This window comes from Aptenodytes forsteri, unplaced genomic scaffold (genome assembly GCF_000699145.1).
Source record: "Aptenodytes forsteri isolate BGI_AS27 unplaced genomic scaffold, ASM69914v1 Scaffold92, whole genome shotgun sequence".
Taxonomy (NCBI): Eukaryota; Metazoa; Chordata; class Aves; order Sphenisciformes; family Spheniscidae; genus Aptenodytes; species Aptenodytes forsteri.
Window position 1 is genome coordinate 4,721,611 of NW_008794581.1, and position 15,701 is coordinate 4,737,311.

The 15,701-nt window shown below is 38.2% G+C and overlaps 1 protein-coding gene across 1 annotated transcript in view; it reads right to left on the bottom strand.

Moving 5' to 3' along the window:
* Positions 1–15,701, bottom strand: part of RAB3C (RAB3C, member RAS oncogene family) — a 147,326-nt gene that overhangs the window by 130,002 nt on the left and 1,623 nt on the right. The window contains exon 2 of the mRNA XM_009272552.1: positions 6,195–6,422. Within this exon, the coding sequence (XP_009270827.1) occupies positions 6,195–6,422 (228 nt within the window). The remainder of the gene's footprint in view (positions 1–6,194; positions 6,423–15,701) is intronic.

Consider the following 15,701-nt stretch of genomic DNA (forward strand, 5'->3'; position numbering starts at 1 on the left):
CATTCACCACAACTCTCTGGGCCCGGCCGTCCAGCCAGTTTTTGACCCAGCGCAGAGTCCACCTGTCTAAGCCGTGAGCCGCCAGCTTCTCTAGGAGAATGCTGTGGGAGACGGTGTCAAAGGCCTTGCTGAAGTCCAGGTAGACCACATCCACAGCCTTTCCCTCATCCACTAGGCGGGTCACCTGGTCATAGAAGGAGATCAGGTGGGTCAAGCAGGACCTGCCTCTCATGAACCCGTGCTGGCTGGGCCTGATCCCCTGGTTGTCCCGCTCATGCCTTGTGAGCGCCCTCAAGATGAACCGCTCCATAATCTTCCCTGGTACCGAGGTCAGGCTGACAGGCCTGTAGTTCCCCGGATCTTCCTTCCGGCCCTTCTTGTGGATGGGCGTCACATTGGCAAGCCTCCAGTCATCCGGGACCTCCCCCATTAACCAGGACTGCTGATAAATGATGGAGAGTGGCTTGGCGAGCACCTCCGCCAGCTCCCTCAGCACTCTCGGGTGGAGAGTTATACATTACATTACATTACATTATGTATACATTACATAGAGTATATAAACTACTAGCATCTAACTAAAATTTAGAGAAAAGGCAAGCTGTCTTGTCTGCTTTTTAGGTAAGCAGTTTTCTTTTTGCCGACAAATATCTACATTAGCCATCTCCCCTTCGCACCTGTTCATTCCCAATTGACTGGCTACAAGTGAACTATTCCTTTTTTTTCTTGGCTACTTACCTAAAACAATGGAAACCTGAGCTGAATTGGATCCATGGGCACAACTTTAATAAAAACAGAAGAACCAGTACAAGAAACAGAATACAGAATAAACAGGGCAAGGTAAAGAGAGCACTAAGAATCCCTGAATTAAGGAAAATATACAACTTCTGGAAGTAACTAAGATCCTCAAACTATACAAAGATTAAAAACTACTGCTGGTTCTCTGGCTGAGATCTGAACACAATATTACTGTCTATACTATAATGGGCTTTCCCTTGGCTGTGCAAATCTTTAGTATTTGTTGTTGAAAACACCAGGTGCTACAAAAAATAGGGGGAAAAAAACAATTATGGAAAAATAATGATTAATGAATGCCAGCATTTCTGAGAAATAAAGTATACCACATATGACTTGCACATAAGTGGAAGAGCTCTCAATGAAGATATAAGAAGCACTTCATGAAATAATACAGCAGTAGATATTATTCATGGCCCTTCAAAGATATGTATTGTGTAGAAAAAAAGCAAAGGAGAAGAAAGGGAATATTTTAGGCTAACAATATCCAGCCCCAACTGGGATAACATTCACCTGTTGGAGGGCAGCTTAAACCAAACCAATACTGTAGGATATCCCTTAAAGTCTCCAATATCAAGGCAATTTTCATTCATACTGGTACTCCCACAGACCCCTCTAACACAAACACACACACACACAGAATTATCCTCATTTTAACTGAACCCCTTTTTACTGCTAAAGAACTGTTAGGGAGCTTGTAGAGCAAAAAATCAGGTGCCTAACATTTATTGATTTTTTTTTTTAACAGCTACTATGGTTTTAATTATTGAATGATGACATTGGATTTCCTCATTCAGCTTATAAAACCTAGTCCTCACTTAGTCCCTAAGCCCTATGACAATTTATAGAAAACAGTTGAAGTGAAGACAGCAACATTTTGGGTATCAAATGAAACTGTCACACACAGTTCTAGGAAGGATATGCTGACACAAACAGCTCTTACACTGTCTTCTCTAGGAGGATAACTTTTATTTGTGTGTGATCATTGTACCTAGTCCATGAAGTCTATGGCTAGTCCCAGGTAAAAGGCATCTAAGCAGCAAAAGGCAGTGCAGTGTTCTTATTTGATGTTTGCACTAAAGTGCTGCAATCACATAGAAACTATGCAAATATTGCTGTATGAATGCAGTTAGAACATTTTTGTGTAATAAACAGATCAGAGAGGGAAAACTTGATGCTTTATTCCTCAAATAAAATTTGTACTGAAATCAGAAATCACTCAGAGTTCTGATCAAGTAAATTTTAAACATGAACTAAAGATGTGGTATGGATATACTGTCAATTAAACAAATATGTTGACCTGTTTTTGTAAATCTTATTCTGTTTTCTAGGAATCAATATCTGCACTTTATTTTTTCTTTTTTTCCCCTATTCTAATAATTTATTTTGACAAATGTTAGCTAACAAATTCTACTGTCCAAATTAGCCTATATTTTCTCCATAAGCTCTTGCAGTCTGTTATTTCTATTAAACCATTTACAGTTTACAAAAGTAGTGCAAACCTTTATGGCATCACAGCTACAGGGTATACTGAATGTAGTGATTTATGTAGTGAATACAGTGGTAGATTTATAAGGCTAAACTTAATTTTGTTTTCTGATTTGCACCTCTTTGAGTTTTTAATCATTTTCTTTAGCGTGTATTTTTGTCAGAATTAGTATTGACAAGCTGTTTTTTTTAATTCAACATAATTTGAAATCTAGAATTTTGAAACTGAAAGAATCTTATAGCCTTCCAGTCCTTTAATATTACTAGCTCAAACCAAATGGAGGAAAAATGTGTTGTGGTTTATTATTTGACACTGTAAAACATCCTAAAGCCCTCTGATGGACTTTTAGCTTATGCACGTATGTGCTGCATACAGACACAATTCTTTTCCAAAATTTCTTATAGTTTCTGTTGAGAAATCAATACCTTTTTAGGTAAAACGCCTTTTTTATGCATTTCTCTCCTTTAAAAGGTAAAAACCCTGTTAATGTGCTGTCTTCGTAATGTCTATACCAGGGTTGTCACATTTATAACTTGCTGTGAAACAAAATTTCAGGGCCAGCTGGTGGTCCTATGACAAGGTAATGTGCTATCACTAATGAATATAGCACTTGAACTCTGAACCTGTCTCAATTCCAGTAAGAAATACTGTGGAAAGAAGGTGTTTGGCTCAGAAGGAAAAAAAGCAAACATTACAGTGCTCCTAGCAGGCTCTTTCTGACCATATGAAAAAGATACAATGGTAAGTACTAGAGAGAGCCCCATCCTCCCTGACTTGAACAACGAAAGAAGACAATTCAATTCAGGTTCTTTGAATCCAAGAATAAGACACCATTGCCTCCAAGCAAGAAAAAACCTCAAACAAACAAAAGACCAGTATGTAAGACAGCAGCTACTTCAACCTGTTAACATTTGCTAGTTCATCTGTGATAATCACACAGTGAATTTTATTAAGAAATAATGATTCTGCTTCCTCGAGTGCCCATGCAGACTGTCAAATAAACTTGCGCCCTTCACTGGTAAACATATGAGAATCTTATTCTGAGGAAATCAGTGTTTCAAGCTCCAACATGCTTCAAGTTGAACACAAAGTATCATGCCAAAAGGGCTATTAAACATGAAGTTTAAATGTCTACCCAAGAAGAATATGTACAAAATTGTAAAAGGACACATGTTGTATTAACTGTGTCTCTAGCTAGGGAATTTTAGTGACTTTTAGCAGCATTACTATTTACACATTTCTGCATCTTACTGCCAGGCAAGGACAGCAGAGCAGCGGCATTCCATGTATTTCTTCACTGCAGTACATGGCAAAGTAATCCAGTTCTGACCTTGTCATTCAGAACGCATTTTAAAGTTGCACTTCCAGTTTCTTCTGACTATTCAAACCTGTGAGATTTTTCACAATGTTTTAGTTCATATATGCTGAATATCATTTATCACATGATGTCACCAAATACTTTGCCAGTGATTTTGAAGGAAGTGTTATAACTTCATGCATGTTTCTACTCAGAATTAACATCAAATCACACTCACTATGATTCATTCCATTTTATATTTTATCTAATATAAATGGTCTTTCAGAAATGCAGTATGAAATGGAAATGGATATTGCAGGAGTGCTATTCATTTTAGAAAGACACTTGCATAATCAAAGAAAAGTAAAAAAGTATAATATAATATAGACAGATGTTACATATACAGGTACTGCATATTGAGAACAATACACGGCTGTTGATATAGCTTATGAGATGGGGTAACAGTGCTCTATTTCAGATTTTGTGCACTAGAATAGCTTTCTGAGATACTTAACTGATTTTATTTAAGGTCCCAGAGGTGCAACAGTCAACCAATTTACTAGCAAGCACAACTGCAACACAATGCTTCAATGCAGAATACTCCATCTAAAAAGTGCAAATAGCAATTGTGAGCTGTTGCAATTTGAGTTAATTTGGCAATGACAAGGCCTTTTAAGAACTGGCAGTAAAATTTTAATTGGAAAAAAAACCCAAACCAAGATGCAGTGCTGGCTGGGGTAAAAAGCTTTAGCATGAAAGTAAGATCTGAAGTCCTGTCCCTAACTCTACGTCGTGGTAGGTGACTTTAGAAAGGTGTCTTCCATGCTCTGAGCCTCTGTTCCCTATGGGACATGGAGCCCTTGTGTTTGTTTCACTCATTTCAATTGCAAGTTTTTTCAGGCAAGGACTGTCAGAGTCCGTTTGGACTCTGCATGTTACTGCCATGCAAAGAACAACAACATGTCTGTTTTGCTAGAACGGGAAGTTTATTCCAGCTGGCAAGAATATAGCTGCTACATCCTCTCTATGCCATGGATAGCCCTGAACACATTTAGATCAATGGACTGCTTTGAGCCAAGCACATATTTGTAGTCTGCTGTGGAAAGGCATTATGAGAAATGTACTGGTGTCAAACGAATCACAGTAATACAACATCATAAACTAACGTTGCTGCTTTTGCTAGGAGAGACATGAACAATAAAATCGATTGTAGAGGGTACTTGGTGATTAAAAGAACTGTGTAAAGACTATAATGTGAACACAATTTTAGTGCTCCATTATAAAAAAATAAGATAATGTCAATGTGAATTACCATGTGATCTCCAACATTAAAGTACTACAACGAAACTAGCAAGTTATTGCAGTGAAAGCATGCACATGACATACAGTTACCTAGTATGTAGCACTGTTATGATAGTAGCAAGAATCTAAGCTTAAAAAGGTAGAGAAGTTGAGAGGCAAAGAGTCTGTGTTCCAGTTCCTAGAGGGCATAGAACAACAAATGATTTGAGAGATCAAGGGCTGAAGCTTACCTAAAAAGAAATGAAGGAGATATAGCCTAGGCAACTCTGGGAAATTCACCTTTGTGCCATATTAAAAAGATAGTCAATTTATCTGCTGTTCAAAACATGTTAGATGAACTGGTCGTATTGATCTGAGGTTTCCTGAGATTTAATGGCTGCCCATCATTAAATAAATTCTTAAATTACTTGTATTCATGCACAAAAAAAGAAAATCTTGGTTAATAAGGCTGTCTCACAAAGGAAACATTGCTCAAAATCTTCAAGCACCCAAGGAAGATGTCAAAGACCTGAAGCTTTAACTCCAGGTCCCACATTGTTAAATGTTCTGCTACCCCCCCCTCTCCTTTAAGTGAGTATCACTCTATCACCCATGAATTAGAAGATGTGAGCATCAGCGGTTCCCGCATAAGTAAGTTTTGGCTATCCTTTCTTTCTGAGGAAAGTTTGCAGAAAGGAACACCTATTCCCTGGCATCACACTTTCCTACATTTGGCATCTTTCTACCATCTCTAAGGTGTAGGCAGGGGACAAGGGTTTTTGTACATTTTGGCAACATGGCTGTCACACTCTCTCTTTCCACGTTTTCTTCCTCAGGAGAAGAAGGAACATATTTCAGGTGATCAGGATGACAAATATAACTAACAGAGCAAAAAATTATGCCTTCTGTTATGCATCCACTATCATAGCTCCTACCTGAATTTATAATTTTTGTGGGAAGAAACCAGATCCTAACTGTTATTTCAAGGTACTTTTAAATAATATGTATCACTTTCAATAGCCTATATATTGCACTGTTGTTTATACCTCACTGCACAGATCAATATGTGTCAACCTGTGTTGTTTCTTAATGGAATTTAATTCAGAATATATACTCTGCTGTACTTCAATATCTTAAAAATACTGTCTACACTCTATTATTCAAGACAGAAAAATGAGGCAGGAAATAATTAACTGCTTTTTCATTACTATGCCATATGTATATATATATATATATAAAGGTTATGACATTCATTGCAAATCTACAGTAGCTTAAATGCTATCTATTAAACTGCTACAGCTTGCTTAGTTCATAGAATTATTATTTTTGGCTTACCCAAATCTGTAGCTTAATTCTTTTTTCATTTTTGAAAACCGTTTTTACTTTGAAATCAATCCCAACTGTGCTTACAAATGCAGACGTAAAGGAATCATCAGCATATCGGAACAAAAAGGAGGTTTTCCCAACACTGCTGTTGCCGATAATGAGCAGTTTGAACATGTAATCAAAGTTCTGGTCAGATGTATCTTTCTGGCCATATCTGGAATCTTGAGCAGATGCTTTCTGTAATTCAAAATAAAAAGAAATAGTTTATTGTCTCTTGTATTATATAAAACTGGAAACATTTAGATTTTATTTGAGCTTTTGATACCAGATATGAATGAACTGAAGAAGAAGTTCACAGAGGTTTAATTCTTTTTTATGATTCTTGTGTCCATGGTAATAGTTCCGGTTGCAAAGAGGATGTAAATATCACTGGTGACTAGTACCAAAAAAAATAATAATTCTAAAAATCCAGGACAGTTCTTGAGTATATCATTAAAAAGATCTACCATCAGAAAATGTGATATAGATGGTGAAACTATAGACAAAGATACTCCACTTGTACAAGAATGAAATAAGAGATCAATGCTGTGTTATGACATAGGAGGTGTATTTCCAAGCAAAAGCTTAATGTGTTTTACATCTGATAAAATTCTCGAACCATTTATTTTACTGTAAATATGCTGCTGTCTTTTGTAATGCCTATAACCTTATTCAAAGCATTTTGCCTTTACCAGCTTTCAGTTATCGTACCGTTAAATAGTGAGCTGCGTATATACCTCTGAAATAAAGTCTTGATTTTTTCTAGTTCTAGTCTATTCTATAGATTTGGAATTTGTAATGTTAATGCAACATCATCATATTTGGCAGTTGTCAATGTTTTCAAATTTGAGTCCTTAAAATACAGTTTCTAATCCATATAAAACACCTGAATAGGCACAGATTACTGAATACTGCTAAATAGCAAACTTATTTTGCTCTAGGGACTTCAAAGATCATGGGTTCCATTTGTAAAAAGTACACTTTTGGCTTTCAGGAGAGTTGCAGAAGTTAACTTGAAAACCTGACCAAAATTCTACCTAGGATGCTCAAAAAACAGATGGCAAAAATAAAGAACTTAGAACTAGGTAGTGTTTCACCTCGTATGCTTTTTAAGAAAAAATCTCAAGTATTTTGGGAGCCTGGCAGGATTTTAAATTCTTGGAGCTTGGCAATACTAAGGGCAACACTTTTGCACGCTGATTTCATACAGAAAGACAGACATCATACTCTAACATAAAGGTTTATGGAAAAGCAGCTCATGTCAAAGCTTTCTAAGTTAGACATCTCAGAGTGCATTTGGGCGATCAGAGAGGACAGCTGTAACCGGAGTGAGGGCTGTACACTAACCCACCTTCGCAGTTTTTCAGTTACTGCATAAATTTTCTGAGCTAATTCTGCTGTCTCATCGTACAAATAACAGTATGCCAGCTTCTTTGGGCTACTGAAGAGGCATATAGAAGTGGGGACAAAAAGTCCTGAAGGAGACAATGGAAGTAGTAAGCTTTTCAGAGAAAATTCAGTGTAAGATTTATATTTCATAAATAATGCAGTAGGGAGTGTTTGATTTCAGAATTATCCTTTTATTTGGCAGTGACTAAAGTTCTTGATCAAATGCAGTCTGGGTTACCTACGTGCTTGCACCCTGAGTGTTTGGTCTTAATATTTATTCACTTCCTTCACAGGTATGCAACAAAGAAGTTTTAGAACAAAAACCTAAATATTACCAAGTATACACATCACTATCTTTCATCTTTCTGATTTCTATAGCAAAAGACAGAAACAAATCCTGTCCACCTTCACTGCTCTCACTTATGGTAAAACTATTTGGGGATATTTTGCTTAAAACATGAGAAAAAGAAAATCAAATGCTGTTTATACCAGTCCAATCACAACTGGCTACAAAGTAGTAAAGAGTATGCTGATGTTGCATACAGTGTGCAACAAGTCAACAAAGTCCAGCAGACAAAAGACTGTGCAGTGGCTGGGGATGCCACCTGTACACTTTCCCCAGCAGCCTGTTCCACTGCCCTTCTGGGTCCTCTCTGTAATGCAGCAGTTGAAACTAGTAGTTACCACTTCTAGCAAGAAAAAGAATAATTTTATTTCATGCTTTTATCTCCTAGGAAGCCTTCCATGTAGCTTTTTCAACTCGCTTAAGGTTTACAAAAAGGGGATTTTAGATTTCATTTCATTTGCTGCCCTCAGTCCTATGTGCCTTACAATTCATCGCCATGTACTTTAATGCCTAACACTTCAGAAACAGTATGATTCAGTGAGCAGAGGAATCAGGAGACCTGGATTCTAATAATAGTCTTGCTAAATCTTGTACATTATGTAGCCTTCCTGAGTAAGAACATGTTTCCTGTGGATGGTTTTAAACACAGACTTTCCCCACAAAGAAATTTCAGTGCTCCACTAAATTAATGTGTTTATGTGCATTACCCACGCAATATTTCCCTTAAAAGTTCTTAAAAAATAATAAAAAAATAAAAACCAACACCTTCACTGTGCCTTGAACTTACGGATCCATTACTTGCAGTATCACAGGCAGAATTGTGGGCAAGTTGAACACAGAATTGCAGCCAGCTTTTATTTCAGGGGTAGAAGTATGTCTGCCTATTACAGGATGCAGAAGGCATAGGAAAGGCATGGGAAAGGACTAATTTCTCCACCTCCCACCTGGGGAATCATGAGGTGGTTAGTGAGGTACTGATAATAATTCAAACAGTTTGGAGAGACTAACTTTAGCCTAGAGAGCCAGCCTCCCTAGACTACCAGTAGTGATCCTTTCTCGTGTCCAAAACCCAAATGAGTTTTAGAAAAGTACTAGTGCCTGCGCTAGTCTGAAGAAATATCAAACTTGGTACGGGTGCTAAGACTTTGCCATTACTTCCCAAACTCACTCATTCTGTAGTAAACACAGAGGCAGATTCTTCAGAGTACAATTCACATCACCTACGTCAGGATCCTGCTCTAAATGATACTCTAGAGGAGTCTCTATTTTTCTGCTGGCTGTAAGGGAAACCTAGATGCTTGGTCCTCTTGAACTTTGTGAATATGCCTGCCATGCTTCTCTTTCTTAAATGCAAGCTGCTGACTTCAAGTAAGTATGGGATGCACTGTAGCCCACTTCCCGATGTATTAATATGTCAGTTCACTCCTAATAGGACTTGTCCCTACTATGGAGGCATTTGGCAAAGAAATTTGAGGAAGCTAGTGCTGATGTTATGTTCCTCCTTTGGAAACAATGCTGGAAATAATCACCAGGAATGCCCTGCTCAGACCTGTAATTAAATACCACATACATGGACGAGAACCAAATAAACATGCCAACCTTGCTAATGTTATGATATTCTGTTTCCAAGAAAGCAAAATGCTTACCTTTATTTTGACAAAGTTCTCTTTTCAAATGATTAAATGAATATATTAAACAAGGATCACTTTCAGCAAAACACATGGAGTTTTCTCTTCAGTAAAATTTTGTCCTTATTTAGTAAAATTGAGGACAGAATGCATAAGGCTATTTTCATTAGCATATTGCATACTTGCTTTTTTGTAGAATAAGTCCCTATTCAGATCCCTACAGGGATCCCATCAGGATGTTAGCACCAAAGGCAGTCTCACGCCACCTCCTAGAGGACTCAGGACAGACTTGAGAGACTACTGGGAAATCTAAGCTCAAGACAACGATCAGAAGACCTATAGTCTGGAGGTCTGACATGCCTGCTCCTTATCAAAACTGGGAGAAGGTATGTCCCCAGCTTGAATATGGTCCAAGGACGAAAAAGGATGGCTTTGTATGCTTCCCTGCTTACAGCACATCTTTAAACTCCTTAAATATGGATTATTTATGGGCATAGGCAAGTTTAATCATTAAGCAGAGTTTTCTATATCAGACCCAGGTACTTTTCAAGTCTCATGTTCAGCTGTTTCCTTGATCCCAAAAGAACAGGTTAAAACAGGGCAGGGTTAAGAACATGCTCAATCATGAGGTTTTCATGTCTGAAAAAGCATGTGTTTACCTGCTACCTTCATGATAATAACAAACACTTGGCTATGTTACTCTTTATGGCCTTAGAGGACCTAATTCTTTGACAGAATTAATTTGAACAGCTTTCTTACTTAAGCAGAGCAGCATGCCATGACCTCCCTGGCCTGCGTATCACTTCAGTTTGCACTTAAATATGCACCCAACTCTGGATGCCTAATGCAGGATGAATTGCCCCTGGAAAATGGAATGCAAAAGGGATTAAAAATACTGAGGTTCATTCCTTTTTGCCTTTCACAAATAGATTGTCTTCTTTTAAAAACTATAATAACAGGTATGTCTTAAAGGAAAAGATGGATAGTAAGCCCAGGGAAAACGCCTTGTTTCTATCTGCAGTAAGGATAGACACTGATCAGCTAATTTACAGTTGTTTCAAAGAGCAACATTCCTTTTCTATACACATTGTAGAAATATATACATTTCCATTGCTTTCTAAAAAGAAACTGACTTTAGTCATTATTTTAGTGAAAAGACAGAGTTCCCTGCACACGCTGCTTTTTGTGAGGTGATCTTTTCGCTTTTTGTAAAATATAATTAGTCAAACATAATCAATCGATATTGAAAAAATGGAATACAATGGCAAAATTCAATGTTTTTAACTCACCGGACTGTATGCAGAATGCACCCCAAGTGAGTGCATTTAATATGCAGATCAAATGTCATCATCAGAGTAGTCAAAATGTTACCAAGATCCTTATATATAAGAACACCATGACAAAATAACCCAGCCATGAAGAAACCAATTATTTTCTAGGTAAAATACCAGACCAATAATCTAGAGATTGGATTTTATTCCTAACTCTTTCAGAGGTATCCTATGACTTTTGTTTTCCTTTTTGCTCTATCTTGGGCAAGCTGCTTAACCTCTCTTACTTTTGGTGTGCTCTCAACGAATACATCAGTATCCACAGATGCAGACCACAGCCAATTCTCACAAATCCTTATCATCTGATTTTTAATTGACCAATTAATAAGACTTAACAGAGTTCAGTGGACAATGCACCAGCAACCTATTTGGAATTTACGGATTGCCAGCCATCTGCAGAGCACAGCTTGTGAACCAATGTACTTGGCAGCATCAGGAGAAGCTTATCTGCTTCAAGGTATTATGAGGTTAGATTCATGAATATGTGTAAGCATATCATAACCCAGTTTGAAAGGTGTAGTTAGAAACGCAAAGTTTTGTTATAAGTGGCATACTGAAATGCCAAGTTGAGGAATATCAGGAAGATGCAGAGAGGTGAGAGTCTAAAACATTTTAAAGAAGCTCTACTTCCTTCATATTGGCAGAAGTAGCATGAACGTGGCCACAGGGCTGGCCACTGCCCAGGACAGCAGAATGCAAGGTGCAGTAATGAACGGTTCTGGCAAGGCTCTAGCACATGGATTCTGGTGAATCTACTTGTGGTGAGCTAGGGCATTATTCCTCATTTGTCTTTCTTTAACCTAAGTTTATCTTCTACATGAAAAGGGTAGCTTAAGAAACATATTTCCAATTCCCACTCGAGGTAGTACGGCAAAATCCCCTTCTCCAAACAGTGGCAAAACCAGAGACTAAACCACCTGAAGTGGGTTAGTCTAACAGAGGATGTCAAGAAGCCACCAAAATAGTGCAGCTCTGAAAAGAAAAAATACAAGCTGTGTCAGGCCAGTACTCCAGTAGAAATAAATTTGGATTTACTGGGGGGTAGGAAAGAGAACGATGACGAGATGGCTACAGCTCTCTGCCATTTGACCTATTTAGGGCAGCACTCAGGATCATGAGACTAGCAAAGACTATGCAGCTTCTCAATTGCCAGAGCAGCTGCATCAGGCCAAGAGACAAAGTGAAATACTAATGCCACGGTCTAAGGCACTGGTGAGATGCCATTAGTAACAATTCTGGTCAAGAGCGTTTATGAAAGCGGAGTTCAAACTGGAAAGTACAGAAGAAGGTTATTAGGAAGACCGGAAGAATGAAGGCCTTACCTTATGAGAGAAATCTGAAAAAAAAAGAGTAAGCAAAACATGAGCTTGTTTCTCTAGATAGTAATCTGGAGTGAACATAGGGAATGAGAACTATTTAGACTGATGTATATTGGAGCAGACACTGGACATTAAGAAGTGAGTATAAACTAGCCCTGAGTGCCTGTGAGCTAGAGAATAGAAAGTATCTAATCAACAAGGGAACGAGCTTCCACAGTACACTTCCAAAAAAGGGTAATGACAGAAAGAGGACTACTAACTCCAAATGCAGCTTGATCAGTTAACAAAAAGGTGTATATAACTTGCTCTGTGGGCTCAGTGGCTTGGCAGGCTCTTCTACTCCAGTGCTTCTAATTTCAACCAAGTCTGACATATCTAATAATTTTGCGGAGTGATTGGAGATGAATTGCCATGCTAACTCCTGTGTCTAATAGCTTTGATTTGGCTTTTTTCATCATAATTTTACAATGACCTCTTAAACATCTGGAAGCAGCCTTTTTGCTTGCTATTGACCTTCTCCATTGTGCTTGGATGTGTCTGTTACAAACCTGTTTGGTCTGGGCATAACCATTGCCAGTGACAACAGGATATGAAAAGCTAAGAAGAAAATGTTCTCATTTATTTCTTTGGCAAAGCAGATTATTTACAGATTATTTCCCACTTCCTAGTTTTCCATCACCTCTGTGGCCTCAGTCACCTTTGAAATGATCTGATGCCCTGGCAAGTGAAAGAGAGGGTGTCTAGAGATCTAGCATTTTCTACAGACTGTCACCATTAATGCCCATATGCTCTGATAAACACTAAGAACAGGTTATCCAAACTACATTCCCACGTTTTTATTTTGGCAAAGTGCAGGTATGTGGAAAATTTGCATGCTACAATCAGATAAGGAGTGAAACTTGAAGTGAGTGAAGCAGTGTATGAATCACGAAGAATTTCCCATTGAGTCTTCACTTTTGAAAGTACCACGAAAGCCTTAGGGGAAACTACTGAGAGATACACAGACCTTTCAACTAATTCAGACCAATTCTTAAAAGAACGTGCAGAAACCATACAGACTTCTATGTTTCACCGAAAAGAGAGTTTACTGCTTTTGACTTCTAAACCAAAGCCCTCTCCATGGCCATAAACACTACTAACACTTAGATGTGTTCTTTGAAAACATGGCTAGAAAAACGAAAGGTAGTCACAAACTCTGATCCAGATCTGTTATATCCAGCACGTGACAAGAGCAAACTTTTACAGTAGGTAACTCCTTCTCTGGAAGGACTGTTTATGCTGCCTTTCTGGTAATTGTTGGCCCTTCTTGTCTACAGAGAAATGGCATAAGCTTGAGATTGAAACAAAGAATTCATAAATAAAGACAGTGCGACTGCACAGGCTCTTTTTCTCATCCTGCTAAAATATTTTAACTTTTTAGTTTTCTTTTTAATTATTGCTTGATGGAAATAGAAAAAAAAATGCTTATACTCTCTGAGTTGTTTTTGTCATGATCAAAAGAAATGCTTATACTCTCCTCTGAGTTGTTTTTGTCATGATCAAAAGACATACACTTGATCACTCTTTCTCTTTCTCTACAATTCAGAGATGGTAGCTCTGTAACACTGTTCCATAAATTTGTTGTGTGCAAAGAAGCAACTACATTTCTTTCATGTAATAGGAAATCAGATGGCTAAAAGACATAAACCAAGCAATTAGTTCAGCCAGTCTAAACCACATTTGAACAAGGACCAACCATACTAGCTGAATGTTGGAAAACGAAAGAACTCTTAAGAAGAATAATCCACAATATAATATTGTTTTACTGGAATCTTTAATAGGAATGATATTTGGGTATGCTGGGAATAGTGTAAGTAGAAGAAAGAAAAAAAACATGCAGAAACTACAAGTGAAAAATCAAACCTTATCTGCCAGACTGCATTTTCACATCTTGGAAAAATCCAGATGCTTGTGATTATAATTTTGGATGAGATATGCTTAAAAATAGACACTGTTTGACCATCTCACCAGCCTTGAAAAAGTGGAATTTGTAGGGTTTTTTATAGCTCTCTTCTGCCTCTTTTTATACTAAGGCTGTGATTTCTGCTGACTTTTATTCAATTATGTTTAACAATAATTCCATTTGTACTGACAATCATATAAAAAACCCAAGAAGCTGTTCTCTGATATGTGTCAAGTACATTTTTTTTTTTAATATCTGGACTTTCCTTTCTTTAGATTGTATTTTAATGTTGTACCACCATTTTGTTTCCACAACTATTTAACAATGTCAGTGAATTCAGCACCTGTCAAAATGTCAAATGCAATAGTGACCAATCTGTCATCCTTTACTAGCAAAATTTGCTTTTAATGAAATGCTCTCCAAAGCCAATACATACTAAACATGACTTCAGCATCTCAATAAGCATGTGTAAATAAATGGCAAATACCACATAAACATTTCCAACACATGCATGTAGCATGTAGAACTAGGCATTTTAAACAGCTTCCTAATTATTGCTGTTCTCCAATCAGAAAACTGAAAGACATTCTTACTGAAGAATGGCATCTCTTTGGTTGAAAGGTTTCAGCATGTGACATCTGAGCAATTGCTCTGCAAAAGATTTATGAGATTATCAGTCTCTGTCCGAAGTCAAGCAAACCCAACTCCATATCAAGGTAACTTAAGATTTCAGACTTCTTTTTGAGCATGCATGTTGAAGGGGATGCCGATCTTCCCTTCAGGCTGAAATTCTATTACTGCCAGAGCAGATAACCAGCATGAAAAATATTAGCTAACAGAGCTGCAGTTCATAACTTAAATCACAGCAGCCTGCAAAAGTGCTCTTTGCATTGTATAAAATCAGCGGGATTGTTTGTTACCAATCCACTGGTAACATGACCGATCTATTAAAAAACAGGCATGTGTTAGAATGTATAGTCTGGGGCCCCCAGAGCTCCTGCATGAGATTATAAAATAGGTCCTAATTAATAACTGAAGTACAGTTCATCAGCGTAAACTGTTTTGAACCAACAACCTAGAAACTGCTAAAAACTCTGCAAAATGTAACTTGTATCTGTATAGCATCTGTTTCTCCAGTGCTAATGGGCATTATATTTTTTCCATATATAAAAACCGATGAAAAGGTTCCACCTCTTTGCTACCCCCAGTTCTAGCCACGAGCCATCTCTCCCTGGTGCAGATGGGTAACTGCTCCTTGAATAAGCAGGTGGAGATACCGTGCCGACTTCCTGTGCATCCAGGTAGGACCTTGTTACATCTCATCACCTAACAACTTACATCCATTCACTCCCAGGGGAGCTGCGACCAACGGGCAGTATCTGTAAAAGACCGTTCGGTTTGCCCGAATGAGACCAGAAACCCACCCGCGGCCACGGCGGCGGGGTGGCGGCCACCGCAGGGCCGTGCCGCCCAGCCTCCCGCTCCGGCTGTCCCCCCGGCCCGGGAAGCCGTGCTGCGCGGG